General features: G+C 41.7%; 1 protein-coding gene across 4 annotated transcripts; it reads right to left on the bottom strand.

Moving 5' to 3' along the window:
• Positions 1–1,956: 1,956 nt before the first annotated feature.
• Positions 1,957–17,916, bottom strand: ZNF285 (zinc finger protein 285). Of its 4 annotated transcripts, XR_007721420.1 has the most exons (5): positions 17,851–17,916; positions 13,539–13,596; positions 9,863–9,989; positions 3,881–5,727; positions 1,957–2,043 (listed from the first exon to the last, which is right to left on the bottom strand). XR_007721420.1 is itself a non-coding variant. In XM_050768325.1 (4 exons), the coding sequence occupies exons 1-4, from the start codon at positions 17,901–17,903 to the stop codon at positions 4,097–4,099; spliced, it is 1,869 nt and encodes a 622-aa protein (XP_050624282.1). In that variant the 5' UTR covers positions 17,904–17,916; the 3' UTR covers positions 3,283–4,096. The 4 variants fall into 4 exon arrangements, 3 of the variants coding, with proteins under 3 accessions (XP_050624282.1, XP_050624284.1, XP_050624285.1); XM_050768325.1 differs by lacking the exon at positions 1,957–2,043 and having other exon boundaries at positions 3,283–5,727; XM_050768327.1 differs by lacking the exon at positions 1,957–2,043 and having other exon boundaries at positions 3,283–5,727; positions 17,760–17,859.
• Between the last annotated feature and the right edge of the window lie 2,840 nt (positions 17,917–20,756).

Consider the following 20,756-nt stretch of genomic DNA (forward strand, 5'->3'; position numbering starts at 1 on the left):
CTGTAGTCCCAGCTACTCAGGAGGCTGAGGCAGAAGAATGGCATAAACCCAGGAGGCAGAGTCTGCAGTGAGCCAAGATGGCACCACTGCACTCCAGCCTGGGTGATAGAGCGAGACTCTGTCTCAAAATAAATAAATAAATAATACATAAAATAAAAGAAAAAGAAAAAAACAAACCATATCATTTATTTATTCCATTATATCCCCCACTACCCACTCTCATTTTCTCCCCTGCTGCATCAGTAGCCAGGTGGATCTGTTTAACATGTGTCTGTTGCTGGTATGTCTTTTTGGCAAAATGTATGGAATTTTGGAGAGAGATATATATATATATATATAGTGTTATAAAACTCTTTTAAAATTTTTCACTCAAAATTATGTTTTTCTCAGTAGTTTACTACAAAAAAAATTTTTTTGAGACAGGGTCTCAGCTTGTCACCTAGGCTAGAGTGCATTGGCATGATCACAGTTCACTGTGGCCTTGACCACCTGGGCTCAAGCCATCTTCCCATCTCAGCTTCCAAAGTAGCTGGGAGTATAGGTGTGCCCAACCACACCTGGCTAATTTTTTTTTTTTTTTTTTTTTTTGCAAAGATGGAGTCCCACTATGTTGCCCAGCTGGTCTCAAGCTCCTGGCCTCAAGTGATCCTCCCACCTTGGCCTCCCAAAGTGCTGGCATTACAGGCAGAAGCCACTGTGCCTAGCCCTGAAATTGTATAACATAAAGAAGAGTTGGAAGAATTATACAGTAGTCACCCATATATTCTCAGCTTAGATTCTAAAATTGGCAACATTTATGTCTTAGCCATCCATCTAGCTATTTTACTTATCACTTATCCATCAGAACATTAACATTACCCCTACAAATTCCCTCATGACACTTCCCAGTCAGTCTCTAACTCCTTCCCCCAGTGGCAACCACCGTTCTACTTTTCCACCATAAATTTTACCAATTTTAGAATATGAAATATATGGAACCATACAGTAAGTACTCTTCTGCATTACAATTCTTTGAGCATAGTGTTTTTAAGATCCATCCATGTTGATGCACATATCAGTCATTTGATCCTTTTTATTACTGAGTGATGTTCTATTGCATGAATATATGTCTTTGGAAACTTACTTACATTTTAATTGTTTAAATATTTTTATGAATAAAGATCCTGCAGCATACTTATAAAAGTCTTTTTGCAGGCATATGCCTTATTTTCTCTGGCATAAATATCTATGATTAGAATTGCTTGATGTGTTTAACTGCTTAAGAAACCACCAGATCATCTCCCAAAAGATTAATTTTACACTGCCTCCCAAAATATATGCAATTTCTGATTGTTTTGAATCCTAACAAGCATTTGCTGTTATCTGTAAATTTCTTTCTTTTTTTTTTTTTTTTTTTGAGACGGAGTTTCACTCTTGTCATGCAGGCTGAAGTGCAGTGGCATGATCTTGGCTCACTGCAACCACTGCCTCCTGGGTTCAAGTGATGCCTCAGCCTCCCGAGTAGCTGGGATTACAGGCACCTGCCACCATGCCTAGCTAATTTTTGTATTTTTAGTAGAGATGGGGTTTCTCCATGTTGGCCAGGCTAGTCTTGAACTCCTGACCTTGGATGATCTGCCCACCTCGGCCTCCCAACGTGCTGTGATTACAGGTGTGAGCCACTGCGCCTGGCCTGTTATCAGTATTTTTAATATCTGCCATTCTGGTGGTTGTGTAGTTGTATCTCTCTGAAGTTTTCATTTGCTTTTTCCTGGTGATCAATAATGTCATACTTCTTCACGGGCTATATTAACAATTTGTATGTCTTCCTTTGTAAAGTAACTGTTCAAGCCCATTATAATTGAGATGTTGGGCTCTTTAATATTGTATTGTACAAGTCTTTATATATTCTGGGTGTCAGTCAGTCTGAAATTTGGGCCGAGTTTAATGTAGAATAAGGGGCAATTCTTTGCTTGACATCTTTTTCCCTGGATTTCTTTCCTCACTTTCCAGGTCCCGTGGTCACCTCAATCTCTGTCATCGAGATCTTCAAGCCATTGGAGACTACAGAATCATCCACAGATTCAATGAAACAGGGATCAAAAATATTAAGAAAAAAAAACAATAAAAATTAGTAACACGACAATAAAAATAACACAAATAAAAAACCCAATACAGTATAACAACTATTTACATGGCATTTTTATTGTATAGAGATAGAAATAATTTGAAGTATACAAATAATTTGAAGTATACAGGATGATATGAAAACGTTACGTGAGAATACTATGGCCATTTTACATAACAGACTTGAGAATCCATGGATTTTGATATCCATAAGGGTCCCTGAACCAATTCCCCACTGATACCAAGGGACTACTGTATTCAGGATTTTTCACTTAGTTCATGAAGGATATTCATCTGTAGTTTTCTTTCCTTATAATTTCTTTGTCTGGTTTGGTATTGTCAGCTTAATACTGGCCTCATGAGACAAGCTGGGGGTGGGTGGGCGTTCCCTTCTCTTTTCGTTTCTGGGTTTATTTACAATTCACACCTTTACTGTTTAGTAGAATCCACCAATGAATTAATCTCAATATTGGTTTTTCTTTTTTTTTTTTTTTTTTTTGAGACGGAGTCTTACTCTGTCGCCTAAGCTGGAGTACAGTGGCGCAATCTCCGCTCACTGCAAGCTCTGCCTCCCGGGTTCACACCATTCTCCTGCCTCAGCCTCCCAAGTAGCTGGGACTACAGGTACCTGCTGCCACGCCCGGCTAATTTTTTGCATTTTTAGTAGAGACGGGGTTTCACCATGTTAGCCAGGGTGGTCTCGATCTCCTGACCTCATGATCCGCCCGCCTCGGCCTCCCAAAGTGTTGGGATTACAGGCGTGAGCCACCGTGCCCGGCCTTCTAGTTAATTTTTAATCGCATTTTAAGGTGTGAGCTGACAAACTTATTCAGCATTCCACATTATAGAGTTTCTCTATTGTATGAGATTTCTTATGACTGTGGGTTGTACTTTTCTGTAAAGTTTTACCACAGCTATATCATCTGGCACATTTCTCTTTGGTGGACACACCAATGAATGAAGTTATCACTGAAGAAGTCGCATCCATACCATTTTAGATGGCTGCACTGCCACATCAAGCCTTAAAGATTTAAAAGTTTTGAACTCTGAATTATATTGTTACTTCTGTATATGTACTCCAATGACAATGAAACATATTGCTATAAAATCCCTCCATGCTAGTCAAGATAGCCTAGGAAATGTTGCAGTAACAAAATAAACCACCAAAAATCTCAGTGGTGAGACACAATGAATTTTTATTTCTTACTCTAAAAAGAAATCCAACACAGATCAGATAGTGACCTTCTATCAACCCAGTCTGGAATAAGCAGCCTCCAAGGTCACCTTGGCAGGGATAGAAAAGCCTGAGGATGTGTGTAAAGGCTAGACCAGAAAGTGGCTTCTATCACTTTTGCTCACACTCCATTGGCTAGAACTCAATCACATGGGCACATTCTTAACTGCAGGGGTTACTGGGAAACAGAGCCTTATTTGCAAGGAAATGATAAACACAGCACTGCCTCTGCCATATCCTTCAAATACCACTTCTTTAGAGCTTCTCACCTGTGTACAGAATCTCATGGAAAACCTGAGTACTAATGTTCTTTCATAGTAAGAGCATGGGTTTCATTTCTGAGCACACTTTTGAATGTTCTTCATACAGAGAGTATTTTTCTAGTGGGGACTAAAAAATATCTAAAGACTTTGGCTGAACTGAAGACCTTACCATAATCATCCCAATTAGAATTTCCTTCCTGGATACACCCTTTAAAGGAAATTTGACCTTTAACTACAACCACTACCAAAAACCACCCATTTGTCGAGAGTCACCTACTTTGCCATTGCAGCATACAGCAGTCGATGGGAACTTCACAGAAGTTCTTGAAATCCACAATCCTTGCCTGGCACACTCCAGTGCTGCAGGCTGACATCATTGATGAGAGTGTTGCTGTCTTTTGCTCCCCCAGCCCTCCCACAGGCTGAGTAAGCCCCTATCATCTGGAATACAGTGTGGCTTCTGTTTTCCTAATTTAACCCTGACTTACTATGTTTATAATGTTTCTCTCTGCTCACATAGTCTTTGATGAGTCAGAAGGTCCTTGCCATGCTCACAATGTGTGTACTGTGTCTCATCTATATGCACTCTCTGATGGGCAAGGAGGTACGAATTACGACTGAAGCCCTTACCACATGCCTTACACTTATAGGGCCTCTCTCCTGTGTGGACTCTGAGATGAACATGAAGATCTGAATTCCGACTGAAGCCTTTACCACACTCATCACATTTATATGGTTTCTCTCTGTTGTGATCTCTTTGATGTAAGTGAAAATATGAGCTGTAACTAAAGCACTTTCCACACACTTCGCATTTATATGGTTTTTCTCCAGTGTGAACTCTCTGATGAGTGTGAAGAACAGAGCTATATGCAAAATCCTTTCCACACACATTGCATTTGTATGGTTTCTCCCCTGTGTGGACTCTCTGGTGAATGTGAAGGTGTGTACTTTGGCTGAAGCCCTTTCCACACTCACCACACCTATAAGGTTTCTCCCCTGTGTGAAACCTCCAGTGGACTTGAAGAACGGAGCTTGAACTAAAGCACTTGCCACACTCACTGCATTTGTAGGGCTTCTCTCCAGTGTGGACTCGCTGATGGACAAGAAGGTTCGAGCTCTGATCAAAGCCCTTCCCACACTCATCACATTTATAGGGCTTTTTCCCTGTGTGTACTCCCTGATGAATACAAAGAAGGGACCTAAATCCAAACCCTTTCCCACATACGTCGCATTTGTAGGGCATGTCTCCTGTGTGGACTCGATGATGGTTGTGAAGGGAGGAGTTGCGCCTGAAGCCTTTGCCACATTCTTTACATTTGTAGGGTTTGTCTCCCGGGGGCACTTTCTGATACCTGGGAAAGTGTGAGCTCTGTTTGCAGCCCGTAGGCCATTCATGGAACTCATAGGGAGTCTCGCTTGAGTGGGTTTTACAATGAACGATAAGATCTTGGCTCTGAATAAAGTTATTTCCATACTGGTCACATTTATAAGATTTTTCTCCTAGGTGAGCGCTGTGATGGACACGAGGATCTGTATCATCTGCAAAGGCCACCCCACAGTTATTACATGTGAAAGGCTGTGGTACTACACGGGCCGCATTATGTTGTTCAACTGTTGATTTCATACCCAAGTTTTTCCCACAGTCGGGGTGTCTACCAGGGTCCTCTCCTTTACATTCTTGGGACTCATGATGATCACGTGCGGTCCAATTGAGGCTGCCATCATGCCGAGCAGGTCTATACAATTTCTCTTCCATGTAAATTCCCTTATATCTTCCCTGAGAGTTCTGGGGCTCAGTCATTATGTTGGCTTTCCTCCACGATTCTGGGGTAAGAACCTGTGTCAGGCCTTGCCATGCTGTGATATCTTGATTTTTGATAATGGCATTTACTACATAGTTTTCATTTTTAGAAATCTGAAGAGACACGCCTGCCCACTCTTCACAGAGGGAAACATCTTCTAAATGTGGGGAACACTCTTCTTGAAGGTTCATGACATAATCCTGACTCACAGTTAAATCCCGGATCCTTTGTTTCCAAATCTGCCAGCAACGAAGCACTTCTTGCGAAAGGTAACTTAACCCCTTTTCCTGAAGATTCAAAATGTTGTTTTTAATCCCATCTCCTATGAGAAGAAAGAGAATGTGGCTAAGAGAACAAGTCAATCATCTGTCCAGAGGTTTTGAGAAAATGAAATACGATGGGGTGGGAAGTTGTCCCTGTTCTAATTGTGAAACAATTAGAGCCATGGTAATTCTAACCTGTGAGCTGCCAATTAGAAATCAAGTGTTGTAGGGAAATTAAGAGAAATCTTGGCCAGGTGCAGTGGCTCATGCCTGTAGTAGCAACACTTTGAGAGGCTGAGGTGGGAGAATCACTCAAGCCCAGGAGATCAAGACCAGGCTGGACAATATGGTGAGATCCCATCTCTACAAAAAAATTAAAAATTGGGTCAGTTTTGCCTATGATCCCAGCCACTTGGAAATCTGAGGTTGGAGGATTGTTTAATCCTGGGAGGCAGAGGCTGCAGTGAGCCAAGATTGTGCCACTGCACTCCAGCCTGGGTGACAGAGCAAGATCTTTCCACCCCCACGCCACAAAAAAAGAAAAAAAGGAAGTCTTAGGAAAAATTTATGAAGGAAGAAATTCACCTCCCTGCTATAAGAGTAGTCAATAAAAAGCTTTCAATAATCTTGCTACAAAAGGTATGGGAAAGGCTCCCATTTTATGTAGTGTATGTGTGTATGTAAATAATACATATTGATGGAGTGTTTTCTATATGTTGGGCAGAGTGAGGGACCCAAAGGGTCACAAGAGGTTTCAGAAACAAGCAACAAGTCCTATCTCCTGATAGCTTCCCTTCCTTCACATCACTGTCGTATGGAGGACTATCATGTATCTTTGTGTACAACCTGCACAACTGTACATGGTGAGCCTAAAGGGGATGGGGATGAAAAGGCAATGGGGATGAAAATGGGGATAAACATTGTGAAATATGGTCCTGGCATTGTGCGGGGATGCATATGTTAAACTTCTGAGATGAGCTTTAAGATACATCCTTTTTATTTTCCCCAAGGTTCTTTGTCTTCATGAAAAGATAGAAACCACTCAGATCCTACAATCCATTTCCTTAAGTTCTACCCTTTTAAGTTACTGCAGAATCTCAAACAGCCATGACTATGAGAATGGGGAACAGATACTGTGGCACTGTCAATGGCCTGGCACCCAGGGAAGCAAGACTGTGGTATATAACAAACAGGGGCCTGAGGCAGAAGAGGATGATCATATTCTTGGGACCCTAAGATGGGTTTCAAAATGGCATGAATATCATAGTCAAGTCCCACTGGATACCGCTTTGGTTCAAGCTCCTTTCTGGGTTAATTGAAAGTGACTTTAAGTTTATAAAATAGTATCAGGGAAAGGGAGACCATGAGCTGCTCCGAATGGGCTTAAGCAGTGGTTTCCCAATTGTTTTGATTGTAACCCACAGTAAAATCGGCATTGTGACTCAGTAGGAATAGGCACAAGCATCAACACAGACTGGTCACTAAAACAGAAGTTTTATCTGCTGATACTTACATACTATGTGCAATGCACTTTGATAAATTCTTTTGTTTTCTGTTCTATTAATCTACTTTGCTTTTTAAAAATTGCTAGTTATGACACAGTAATTTGATTTCAGGACTCGCCAAGAGGGTTTTATCCTGCAGTTTGAGAAACAACTGCAAGGATATGTAGATTTATGCAAAAGGCCCTGTGTCTACAGTTTACACTTTGGTTTCATGAGGTTATTTATTACAAACATAGGACCTAGGGCCAGATTAGGAGGGCTCAAATCCTAGTTCTTACAAGCAGTTGTGATCGTGGGCAAGTTATTAATTCTGTGACTCAGTTGTTTCATTCATTGATATGGTTTGGCTGTGTCCCCACCCAAATCTCTTCTTGAATTGTAACTCCCATAATTCCCACGTGTCGTGTCCCATAATTCCCACATGTCAGAGCCCCCACACAGAGTCCTTACCAGGGCACTGCCTAGTGGAGCTGTGAGAAGAGGGCCACTGTCCTTCAGACCCCAGAATGCTAGATGCACTGACAGCTTGCACCGTGTGCCTGGAAAAGCCACAAACACACAACACCAGCCCATGAAAGCAGCCAGAAGGGAGACTATACTCTGCAGAGCCACAGGGGCAGAGCTGCCCAAGACCATGGAAACCCACCTTTTACATCAGTGTGACCAGGATGCAAGACATAGAGTCAAAGGAGATCACATTTGAGCTTTAAGATTTGACAGCCCTGTTGGATTTCAGACTTGCATGGGGCCTGTAGCCCCTTTGATTTGGCCAATTTCTCCCATTTGGAACAGCTGTATTTACACAATGCCTGTACCTGCACTGTACCTAGGAAGTAAATAACTTGTTTTTGATTTTACAGGCTCATAGACGGATTAGACTTGGTTTGTCTCAGATGAGACACTGGACTGTGGACTTTTGAGTTAATGCTGAAATGAGTTAAGACTTTGGGGGACTGTTGGGAGGCATGATTGGTTTTCAAATGTAAGGACATAAGATTTGGGAGGGGCCAGGGGTGGGATAATATGGTTTGGCTGTGTCCCCACCCAAATCTCATCTTGAATTGTAACTCCCACAATTCCCATGTGTCATGGGAGGAACCCAGTGGGAGGTGATTGAATTATGGGGGCGGGTTTTTCCTGTGTTGTTCTCATGATAGTGAATGAGTCTCATGAGATCTGATGGCTTTAAAGAGGGGAGTTTCCAGCTGGATGCGGCGCCTCATGCCTGTAATCTCAGCACTTTGGGACGCCAAGGCGGGCGGATCTCGAGGTCAAGAGATTGAGACCATCCTGGCCAACATGGTGAAATCCCGTCTCTACTAAAAATACAAAAATTAGCTGGGCATGGTGGCACATGCCTGTAGTCCCAGCTACCCAGGAGACTGAGGCAGGAGAATTGCTTGAACCCGGGAGGTGGAGGTTGCAGTGAGCCAAGATAGCACCACTGCACTCCAGCCTGGCTACAGGGCCAGACTCTGTCAAAAAAAAAAAAAAAAAAAAAAGGGGGCAGGGGGCGGTTCCCTGAAGAAGCGCTCTTCTCTTGTCTGCCACCATGTGAGACGTGCCTTTTACCTTCCACCATGATTGTGAGGCCTCCCTAGGCATGTGGAACTGTAAGTCCAATACACCTCTATCTTGTAAATTGCCCAGTCTTGGGTATGTCTTTATCAGCAGTGTGAAAACAGAGTAATACATCATAAAAGGGGGCTAATAACAGTAACTATCTGTATTAGTCCATTCTCACGTTGTTAATAAAGACATACCCCAAACTGGGTAATTTATAAAGGAAAGAGGTTTAATTGACTCATAGTTCCATATGGCTGGGGTGGCCTCACAATCATGGCAGAAGGTGAAGGAAGAGCAAACGGACGTCCTACATGGCGGCAGGCAAAGAGAAAGCCCGTGCAGGAGAACACCCATTTATAAAACCATCAGCTCTCATGAGACTTATTCACTCTCATGAGAACAGCATGAGAAAGACCGCTGCCCCATGACTCAGTTGCCTCCTACCAGGTCCCTCCCACAACATGTGGGAATTATGGGAGCTACAATTCAAGATGAGACTTGGGTAGGGACATAGCCAAACCATATCTCTATCTCATAAACTAAACTTAGGTAACACATAACTGTATATGAACCTCTGAGAAATAAAAATGAGGTTAGATATTTATCAAAAAGTAATCAAATAAACCAACACTTAGATTACACTTACTACATACCAGTAAGTGTTGGCTATTGTAACTGCCAATGAAACCAAAGTTCTCCCTTGGTTCCTTTAACACTGGTTTATCCAAAACATTGGATAAACATTGATTTTTCTCCAGAAGCAACCAATAGATCAAGGCCGTTGGTGATGTGTGAATTTTATCAGTCTCATTCTGAGAAATATGAGGAAAGAATGATAGCCTAAATGTGTGAGTAGGGAGGGAGGGGTTACTACCTGCACTGAATGCCCACAGGCCAGGGGTATGAGATTTGGGGAGAGCTCCCTCACATCACAAGGGGCCACATCCTCACATTGATCTGTAAAAGCTCATTAACTGCAGAGTTCTAACCTGCACATGAATCTCTTAGGATTTTTCTTTCCAGTGGCCAATGCATCTTTTTGTGATCTAACTGGAATATTCTATCTGGTTTGAAATGATGATTTGAAGAAACAGGTTCAGTGGTCTGATGCTCAGTTACTCACCCACTGAGATAAGGTTCCTGAAGTTTTCCAGCATCACATCTTGGTACAGGTTTATCTGGGCTTTATCCAATAGTGCCAGCTCTTCCTTGGTGAAGACAACAGCCACATCCTTGAATGTCACCCTTTCCTAAAACATCAACCACACGCCACATCAATCATCCACACAAATGACTGGTCTTAAGTCTGTTTGGGCTGCCTTAATAAAATACCACAGTCTGACTAGATTAAACAAAATAAACTTATTTCTTCCTGTTCTGGAGGTTGGAAAGTCTAAGATCAAGTACCACCAAGATAGGTTTCATTCAGGTTTCTTCTCTTGGCTTGTAGACAGCTGTCCTCTCACTGTGTCCTTACGTGGCATAGGGAGAATGACAGCAAGCTGTGTTGAGTCTCTCTCATAAGGACACTAATCCTGTTGGATCAGGGATTCCCAAAGGACAATATTAATCAAATTATAAAATATGGCCCAGGGAACAGGCGCAGATAAATCTACACTAAGGTGTTGTGCCAATACATAAGTCTAGTAGTGTTCCATGAGTTCATTTCTCATCACACACCAAGATTTGGTATTTTCACTTTTTCATGGCAGATTAATCTATTTTTATCATGTTAAAAGGAACTAAGAAGACAGGGTAACTAAAAGCATTGGCCCCTAGATTCAAAAAACACAAAAGAGAAAAGGGAGATTAGGATAAATAAGAACACTTCAATATCAACTAGGTATTAAAAAATAGTGGTATCAATGTGAAATTTCTTGAGTATGTTAGCAGTAATGTGGAAATGTAGGAGAATGCTCTTATTCTTAGGAGCTATAAGCTGAAATATTTAGGGATGAATTATAATGATGCCTGCAATTTATCCCCAAGTGGGTCATCAAAATAAAATATAGATATGTGTGTGTATATACGTATATTATGCATATGTTTGTGGGTGATTCTGAACAACTGGTGAATCAAGGTGAAGATTACACATTATGCTATTCTTTCATCTTCCTGATAAATTGAAATTTCTCAAAATAAAAGGATGTGGGGAATAAGCTGATATTAATAACCATCTCCTAATCAAGAAACCAATTTTTACATAAAATATTTCTATCGCTGCATATATCACACTGCTCAGAGTTAAGTATTTACAGATATGTTCTCTCAATAGACGCTGCATCTCTAAATAAAGCAGAGCTTTCAAACAAAAGTTGTAAGCAGTTACAAAGGACTTCACAAGGAATATGTTACTAACAATTGTCCAACTACCAAAATCTGACAATGATTAAAACCAAAATCTAGGGGAGTCAGCACTGTTGTCCTAATAGCACCACTCTCTCAGTAGCACTACTGTTAGAGGCAACAAAATTGAATTGGAGTTAACCATTCAGAAAATACAGATACCCTGAAGCCTGCTTGGGGTGTTCCAACGTAGGGAGAAGGGGTTAGGAATAGAGGTTCACCCAGCATACTCCCCATTCTCCATTCTCCGCCTCAACTATAGAGCCTGGGAAAATAAAACACTCATTTCTCCACCACCCTTGTAGCTGGATGGATCCCTTGTAGGAATCCTAGGCAGCGATTGTCACAGGATACAGGTACAAGGACAACCCCAAAATATTAAGAAACCAAATTTTATAAACTAATAAACACATGCAAAAATCTTTAAATCTTTTCTTCTATGAAGTATTCTTGTAAAACCATCTATGAAGTATTCTTGTAAAACCTTAAACCTAAATCTATTCAAGCATCTGGTGCTTCCACTTACAAGAAATACTGTGGATAGAATAACACATTGAAAGACACCAAAAGGAAGCAAACAAATGCATTCCAAATGTAGGAAAGAACACAGGACACCAAACTTGGTTTCTACAACAAGTTAATAGCAGGAGAAAATAAAGTAGAGGGGCAGATTTCTCTGGATTAAAAGAGATTATGAGATGTAACAACCAACTATATGATAGTATAGACCTTGTTAAGATCCCATTTGAACAAACTAACTGTTAAAAAAATTTTTTTTTAGATAATCAGGGAAATTTGATTATTGTCTGGGTATTAGATAATACCAAATAATTATTGATTATCTCATTAGTCCATTTTTAAGGAAATATATACTGAAATACATAGAGAGTGTGGTAAATTAGGTTGCTGTTTAGAAATATCCTCTTCCATGCTCTCCAGTCCCACTAAAGGACCAGAGTTTGTCTCCTTACCCCTTTAGTTTGGACTTGGAATGGAACTTGCTCTGGCTACCAAAATGAAGCAAAAGTGATAACGTGCCAGTTCTAAACCTGGGCCTCGAGAGATCTCACGTGTCCACTTGCTCTCTTGCCCCTCTTCTTCACTATGAGGACACACCCAAGCTAATCAAAACCAGCAGAGTGCTACCAAATATTCATGGCATTGGTTTTAGGTCCAGGAGATAACCATTGAGGACGCTGTTATAGGAGGCTGGAAAAATGGTGACCTGGGTGATGTAGTGGTGAATATTTGGTAAACTGTTGCTGTAAGTCAGAAGATAGAAAATGGACATAATGAATCTTGGACTTGGGCAAGATGGTTTCTAGGCAGAAGGATAAAAGTGTGAGCCCATTCATTTTAGTTGCATATATAATAAGGTACTATACAAGAGTGAGGTACTCAGAGAAAAACCAATACAGTGTGAAATAACATACCTCTTTAAAATACTTTGGGAAAGAAAAAACGGAAAAAGAGATTAAGCAAATCTCTTTGGCAAAAAGTTAATTGTTGAAACTGCATGATGGGTACTGCAAATGGAGGATCATAATACCATTTGCTCTTTTTGTGTATTTTCATAATTAATTTTTTCATGATTAAAAGAAAATCCTTCCTCCATACTGTGATGGTCTTTTTAATGTGTCAACTTGGCTAAGCTACAGTCCTCAGTTATTGAATCAAACACTAATCCAGGTATTGCTGTGAAGATAATTTGTAGATGTGATTAAAGTCCATAATCAGTTGACTTTAAGGGAGATTATTCTAACTAATCTGAGTATGTCTGATTCAATAAACTGAAAGGTCTTATGAGCAGAACTGAGGCTTCCCTGGGAGGGGGAGAAATTCCCCCCACAGACAGTACCTTCAGTCTGTCCAAGAGTTCTGGCCTACCCTTCCTGATGGGCTGCCCTGTAGATTTTGGACTTGCCTAGTTAGCCCCCATAATCATATAAGTCAATTCCTTACAATAAATCTCTTAATATATATCTCTTACTGGTTCTGCCTTGCTGGTTGAACTCTGACCAATACATACCCATTCAAATCTTGCTACTTATTCAACTAGACCAGTGACATTTAGAGTATGGTCATGTATATGCTGCCCATGCACTCGGATGCTGTGGCAACACCAAACTGCTATAAAAGTTTCTGAACTTACTCTTAATTCTTTTTCCCTCATGGGGCAGTGACAAGCAGTTCATGGACTGGTACTGGTACTGGTACTGGTACATGAACCACACTTAGAGTAGCACCAAAGCAGACATCTTGAAATCTGTGAGTTATTTCTTCACTTCTATAAAGGGAGTCAAACCGCCTGCCTCACAAAGTCATTATGAGCAAGATAAAGTACCTAATACATAGCAGTCACTCAAAAAATGCTGACCTCCTTTCAGAAAACAGAAGTATCTGGTTCCTCACAATGAACAGTATATTTAAAGAGAAAGAAACCCTTAACTTACCTGGAACTTCATCATATCGTCTTCCTTTTGGAAAGGGCAGGATTCTGGAAAAGCAGAACTGCAAAGAAGAAAGAATCCATGAGATCATGGATTCAACAAGTTATGAATGAACATTTGTTCCTTCCTTATCTGTAAAAGTTTCTCACAATTTCTCCACTCCCTAGATATCATCTCTTCTCACTCTGAACAGACTGAACTCCCACCTTCTCAAGACTTCCCTCGATTTGGCCCCAGTCCCTCAATCTCAAACCACTGTGTAACTCCTCTCTCTCTCCTCAAGGTTTTGGGTCAAAACCTGCACATTCTTTTCCTTTGCTCAGACTTGTGAATGAACTGACATAATCTACATCTGAATTTCGCAGGAAAAGAGGCCCTAGAATTGCTGATTAAGGGAGCAATCTCAGGGCTGGGCACAGTGGCTCAAGCCTGAAATCCCAGCACTTTAGGAACCCAAGATGGGTGGATCGCTTGAGGCCAGGAGTTCGAGACCAGCCTGGCTAACATGGTGAAACCCTGTCTCTACTAAAAATACAAAATTAGCTGCCTGTGGTGGCGGGCGCCTATAATCCCAGCTACTCAGGAGGCTGAGGCAGGACAATCACTTGAACCTGTGAGGCGGAGGCTTCAGTGAGCCGTGATTGCACCACTGCACTCCAGCCTGGGCAACAGAGACAGAGTTGTCTCAAAAAAAAGAAGAGAGAGAGGAGAGAGCAATCTCAGGATGACAGGGACCTTCTGCTATTTCCACTTTTCACATGCAAGACTTGATTTTGTATGGCTAGGCCCGTGGTCTAAAAAACTTGAGGTTAGCCAAGATATACAAATTAAATCTCAATTTTTATTATTATGTTAATCAATAATACAAATTTTTAAACATCTACACCTTGACTCTTGGCTTCCTAAACTATCTCTCCAGCACCCATTCTATCCCCTGCTTTTGCAAATATTGATGACACACCTATGACATAAAAGACACATCCTCTGCTCTGGAAATGCTCACAGTATACTGAACTATAAATGTTCTCAGACTGCAGGTAGTCCAAAGTAGGTAGACACAGACCTTCTAAGCTTGCCACTTCATATACACTAAAGCCCCTTCCTGTTCTGCTTTTATCAGTGGATTCCCTTGCCAATTAGCTTCCAGTTGGGTTCAGCCAATGGGGAAAGCCAGCAAGAGATCCAGAGAAGGGACAAGAGTGAAGTCAGGATATTTATCCCCCCAGGTAAGCTGTGGAATGGCTATGTTCCATATCCATTTACCAAAGGTCATGGTCTCCATCAGGCAGCTGTCATCCCATAAATCTTTCTTCAGGTTTTAGTGACTGCCTCCTCACTTAGCCCTTCAGTCCTAAAGGCAGTAAGTTATCCTGCTATCACTAGTTCTGAAATATTGCAATATCCTTTGTTGATTACCACAGCCTGCCTACAACTTTATAGATTGTGCCTTTATTAAGCTCTTCTCAAATTACCCAATTTGAGTGTTCTATTTATTTTTTATTGGGATTCCATCTGATAAACCCTGTAAACACAATTGTCTCTGGCCTTTGTGGAGAAACTTAGTGTATAAAATTGCCACTTTAGGTACTGTGGAAACTGCAAAGATTAAAAAATAAAAGCCCAAAACCATGTTTCTGCCTTCTCAGATAGTGCTTTTCAGACTATCTGTGATAAAGTGATAAAGTCTGTCACAGACTGATATTTTGGTAAGATACAGTAAAAAGAAATTACTGGAAAAAGGAAATTAAGAAGGTATGCAATTTAAAGCCCAATTGTTATTATTATTAATAACAATAATAATTGTTAATCGATAAGACAAAATTTTAAACATTTGCACTCAAGTTCTCAAATTATCTGGTCACAGACCAACATCATTTATTGGCACTGGTCTGTTGGCTACCCTTTGAATTGCAGCTCACAGGGTTATAAAATCAGATTAAAAGACTATGAAATGTCTTTTTGGTAAATCCTTGGACTCCTTTTCTCTCCTTTCCTACCTTTAAGAGACATCATTGATCACATCTTATTTGGGGTTCCAACAAAGGGCAAAATAAGGAGTATTCAACTCATCAGTACAGCATGAATTACATCGTTTTATAATAATTAAAAGCTACCAAGAAAACACTCCTCCTTTCCCCTGTCAAAAAACTACAAATCCTAAAAACAAAAATAACCAAGCTATAGTCTTTTATCCACTGCACTTGGTAAGGATCTTATCATTTAACAAGCACTCAATGTTTCTCGATATTAATAAATGCAGAGATAGAATTGGCTTGGATATTATACATTAGATGCATTTGCAAAGACATAAACTCACCTTCTACTTCCAGTACCTGTTCTCACTTAAGAGCCAAAAATGGGACAGGTTTATTTTCAAGCACACATCTACACACATGCACTCACACATATATGGTTGGGGGTTTGGTTTCCTGAATTTCTGGCTTCAGACACTACCTGCCTGTATCAAGTCAGGGCCATGGCAGGAACCAGAATGGCATATTCAAATTTGAGGGGAATTTAATAAACAGATGGCTTACAATGGTGTTGGCTGGGGGTAAGGAAATCACAGTGGATAAGGCTCTATCCTGGGAAGTGACAGGGAGGTGCTATTATAATACCTGGGCCTTAAGAGGTAAGGGGAGGGAGCAGTCCCTGGAGCCGGGAACTGAGAGGACCATGTGGCCAGGGCCACCCAAACCATGATCTGTTGTTAGAAGGGCAGCTAATCTGTGACAATCCTGCAGAGAGAGAACTGGGGGACAAGATACTCCAAATCACAATTCTTCCTCTCTCCAAACTTTTCTGTTGAGACTTCCCATTGGCCAAAGACAAGCAAGGCCAGAAGGCAATTGTGGCCTTTCAGGGCAGACAGCAGGGGAAAAGGTGGGGCAGCCAAAGACATGGGGCACATGGCACCTCAAGACTCTTGTTTTTTCCCTACCTACCAAAGTCCACACAGCTCTCGCACACAAATGCCTTTCTCATCCTTCAACCTGACAACTACTCCGATCTGAGGAATGCATCAGGAATGAGACCAGAAGCCCACATCAACCTCTTCAGGGAATGAGGACCTAGAGGAAAAGTGCAGCTGAATCTGGAACTGCAATTGCCCAGAAACACAATCAGAAATGTAATAAATCCTGCATTACACCTAAAATAATTAACACAAATTCTCTAACTTTATCAAATATACAGAGAGCGTTCAAACTTCAAATTTGTTGAGTGCAATTTAACAACTTATATTTGCTCATCTGCTTTATAATCCTCAAAGTCCCTACTCCCTGGCTCACAGCATGTGAGGTGAGAATGGAGTTAATAATTTGGGGCAGTTCTTTTCTTTTCTTTTCTTTTTCTTTTTTTTTTTTTTTAGACGGAGTCTCGCTGTGACCCGGAGTGCAGTGGCGCGATCTAGGCTAACTGCAAGCTCCGCCTTCCGGGTTCACGCCATTCTCCTGCCTCAGCCTCCCGAGTAGCTGGGACTACAGGCGCCCGCCACCACGCCCGGCTGATTTTTTGTATCTTTTTTAGTAGAGACGGGGCTTCACCGTGTTAGCCAGGATGGTCTCGATCTCCTGACCTCGTGATCCGCCCACCTCGGCCTCCCAAAGTGCTGGGATTACAGGAGTGAGCCACCGCACCCGGCCTGGGGCAGTTCTTTTCAAAATAAATTCGGTGACATTAAACTCCAGAGTTATTACGGTCTGAGTTGTTTCTTTATTGCCAGAAGCCAGAACCTCTGCCCTGACGTTAGAAATGCCCCGCTGGAGTCAGAGCTGCCAAAATCCAGAGTTCAGACCCAAGACAACTCCCCCTCCAAGAACCTAGGGGTGCTGAGCCAGAATCGCCCCCACCAAACTGAGCGAGAACAGCCCAAACCATCCTCTATACCCAGAGACACGCTGATTAGGCAAATCCCTTATCCCATTCAGGGACGCACAGACCCAGCCATTACTCCTGAACCCTGAGCCAGCGCCCCCCTGCCTTCATCCAGAGATGCACATCCCAAGACTGACACTAAGCTTCGACCCGAGGACGCACAGCGCGAGTCGCTGTCACGAAACGTGAAGAAGATGCACTGTTTTCTCAAACCCAGGGCTGCTCCCCAAACCGAGCCCAAGCTCTCCCCATCCCATCCCAGGTGGGTCGCGCCGCTGAACTTCCCCAGCCTACCCCACCCACGAGGCCTTATCATTGGTCACCAGTCCCCTCTTCCACTTCTCCTACTTCAGTCCACAGGGACGGGTCACAGCTGCACATCCGACACCCCTACTCCTGGCTACGCCTCCAAGAGGGGCGCGGTCCAGGCGGGACTCACCCCAACATCCCAAACAATATCGCCTGCAGCGTGGGTCCGGTACCACGGCGCATGCGCTAGAAGGCCTATGGACCACAATCCCCAGAAAGCCCCGCGCGCCGCTGTGACCATTCGCAAGGCTACCCGGGTGAAGTCAGGGGTTGGCCGGAAGTCCTTTGACTTCCGTGCATTCGTCTAAAATAATGGCAATCATAATAACGATAAAATAATGAAATGTAAAATAAATCACTAATGAAATGTTAAATAAATCACTATCAACGATGAAAAGAAAAAGTTTCAATATTTTACTACTTGGAAATGAGCACTTTACCATTCTACTGAAGACTTTTATGGTGAAGACTTTTATAGGCATGCCCTTCAATGTTATAACCACGAAACTTTTCAATTAAAATTCATTTAAATATTTTCCCTCCCCGCCCCTCACCATGATTTGTTTCTGTTGATGAAGACTCTGGATAATCTACACTTGCGATATAACATAGCCCTGTAATTTGTTTCCTAGTCTCAGGAGAAGCAGAAAGAATTAACAACCACTGTCTGAATCCTTAACAGCGGAATTGCAGGAGTACTGAGAGCCTCCTAGAAGAGATACAACACAGCATAACAAGAAAACGGGAAGTTTTCAGATTCTTTTTTGAAAATTTCCCCTTGTTTGGCCTTAGGCTTTATTTTGCTGTATGTTATTGCATTTAAGATTTAAGATTTCTATTAAAGAAAAATTTGGGTACCCTAATGGGGTAAGAAAATTGAATAAGAATTCCATTAGAGGCCCACAGTTTTAGCCTGGACGAAAGCCCTAATAACGGGTGAGAACAATCTCTCCTAGGAATAGTCGCCTGGTCCTGCTGGCAGAGGCTCTGTTTGGAATATCTGGCTGGCATTCTCTTTTCCACACACCCTCAAGCTGTAGGGATTGTGAGGCAGTTCCAGTCCTGGACTAGACAGGTAAGTGAAGACCCCCACCTCTAGGCAATGGGCAGGAAATGGTTGAATAGTATCCAACTATAGCTTGACATTGCAACTTAGGGCACATAAAGGGACAGTGAAATTCTTTTGGCTTATCTGTGTCTTTTGATGTTTACATGTTTGATGTTCTTATACGTTGCTCTAAGTTGAAGGATTACTTGATTTAATCTGACATACTTGAATTTTAACGAGTTCAGGAATATTTTTATTTTTGGCCTAATACAAGGTTAATTTTTGTGACATCTGTGTCTATTGGAAAACCATGTGTGTCCTCTATCAGATGGATATGCATACATTTATGTTTTCACCAAACTTGCTAACTGTGCTATTTAAATTTGCTACATGCTTATTTGTGTGCTTGCTTAGATTTTTTCATTATGCATCTGTCAATTATTGAAAAGTGCATGTCAAAAAGGCTCCCAGGCTGGGGGTGGTGGTTCACGCCTGTAATCCCAGCACTTTGGGAGGCTTCTTAACTTACTACATTAGTAGTGCAAATCCTAGTATAATCTTGATAACCAAATTATACCATAAGAGAACAACAACAACAAAAGCCAGAAAACTAAAGGAAAATGTCTCAATGAATAGAACTGCAAAATTTTATGAAAAGCAGCAAACAAAATTCATCAATATATTAAAATTATTACAGTACAACAGTGATGCATGGAAATTCATAATTATAACTTTTAGCAATATAATTCATCTTATTAAGAAATATTACTTTATAAAACATATCACCATGAAAATAAATGTCAATCAACAGGTTGAAAGTAATTTTCTTGTTAATGCATATAACAGAAGAAAAAGCATCAAAACCTATAAAAATACACAAAAAGAGTTCATAAATAAGAGAAATACCTAAACAGAAAGAAACAAGGAGTAAATAGCAAGGGAAATACAAAAGAATAAGCTTATAAGAGGATGAAGAGGCAGGGAGAGGTGGCTCACACCTCAAATCCCAGCACTTTGGAAGACCAAGGCAGGAGGATCGCTTGAGACCAGGAGTTTGAGACAAGCCTGGGCAACATAGTGAGACCTTGACTGTACAAAAAAATTTAAAAGGAAATTAGCCAGGTGCAGTGGTGCACACCTGTAGTTCCAGCTGCTCAAGAGGCTGAGGATCGCTTGAGGCTCTGATCCCACCATTGCACTAAAGCCTGGGTGACAGGGTGAGATCCTAACTGAAAAAAAAAACAGGATGGCCAATATCTTCTACCTGGAAAAATTCACAGTAATATAATGCCATAATTGTTCACCTGATGGGAAAAAAAATAAAAATTAAAAGGATTAATAAGAGCCAGTTTTTGGGTTTTTTTTCGAGCTGGAGTCTTGCTCTGTCATGAAGTCTGGAGTGCAGTGGCATGTGATCTTGGCTCACTGCAACCTCCGCCTCCCAGGTTCAGGTGATTATCCTGCCTCAGTCTCCCAAGTAGCTGGAATTACAGGTATCTGCCACCATGCTCCACTAATTGTTGTATTTTTAGTAGAGACAGGGTTTCACCATGTTGGCCATGGTGAAAACTCCTGACCTCAGGTGATCTTCCTGCCTTGGCCTCCCAAAGTAACAGCCAGTTTTATTGTGTGCTTGAGGAGATGAACATCTCATCTACTCTGGTTAGAGTATAAGTTGGTTCAGCCTTTTACAAGAAAATTCCTAGACCAGGCACAGCGGCTCATACCTGTAATCCCAGCACTTTGGGAGGCCGAGGCGGGTGAATCACCCAAGATCAGGAGTTCGAGACCACCCTAACCAACATGGAGAAACCCCATCTCTGCTAAAAATACAAAATTAGCCAGGTGTGGTGGCGCATGCCTGTAATCCCAGCTACTCAGGAGGCTGAGACAGGAGAATTGCTTGAACCTGGGAGGCAGAGGTTGCAGTGAGCCAAGATCATGCCACTGCACACCAGCTGGGGCAACAAGAGCGAAACTCTGTCTCA

Source organism: Macaca thibetana, chromosome 19, assembly GCF_024542745.1.
Source record: "Macaca thibetana thibetana isolate TM-01 chromosome 19, ASM2454274v1, whole genome shotgun sequence".
Lineage (NCBI taxonomy): Eukaryota > Metazoa > Chordata > Mammalia > Primates > Cercopithecidae > Macaca > Macaca thibetana.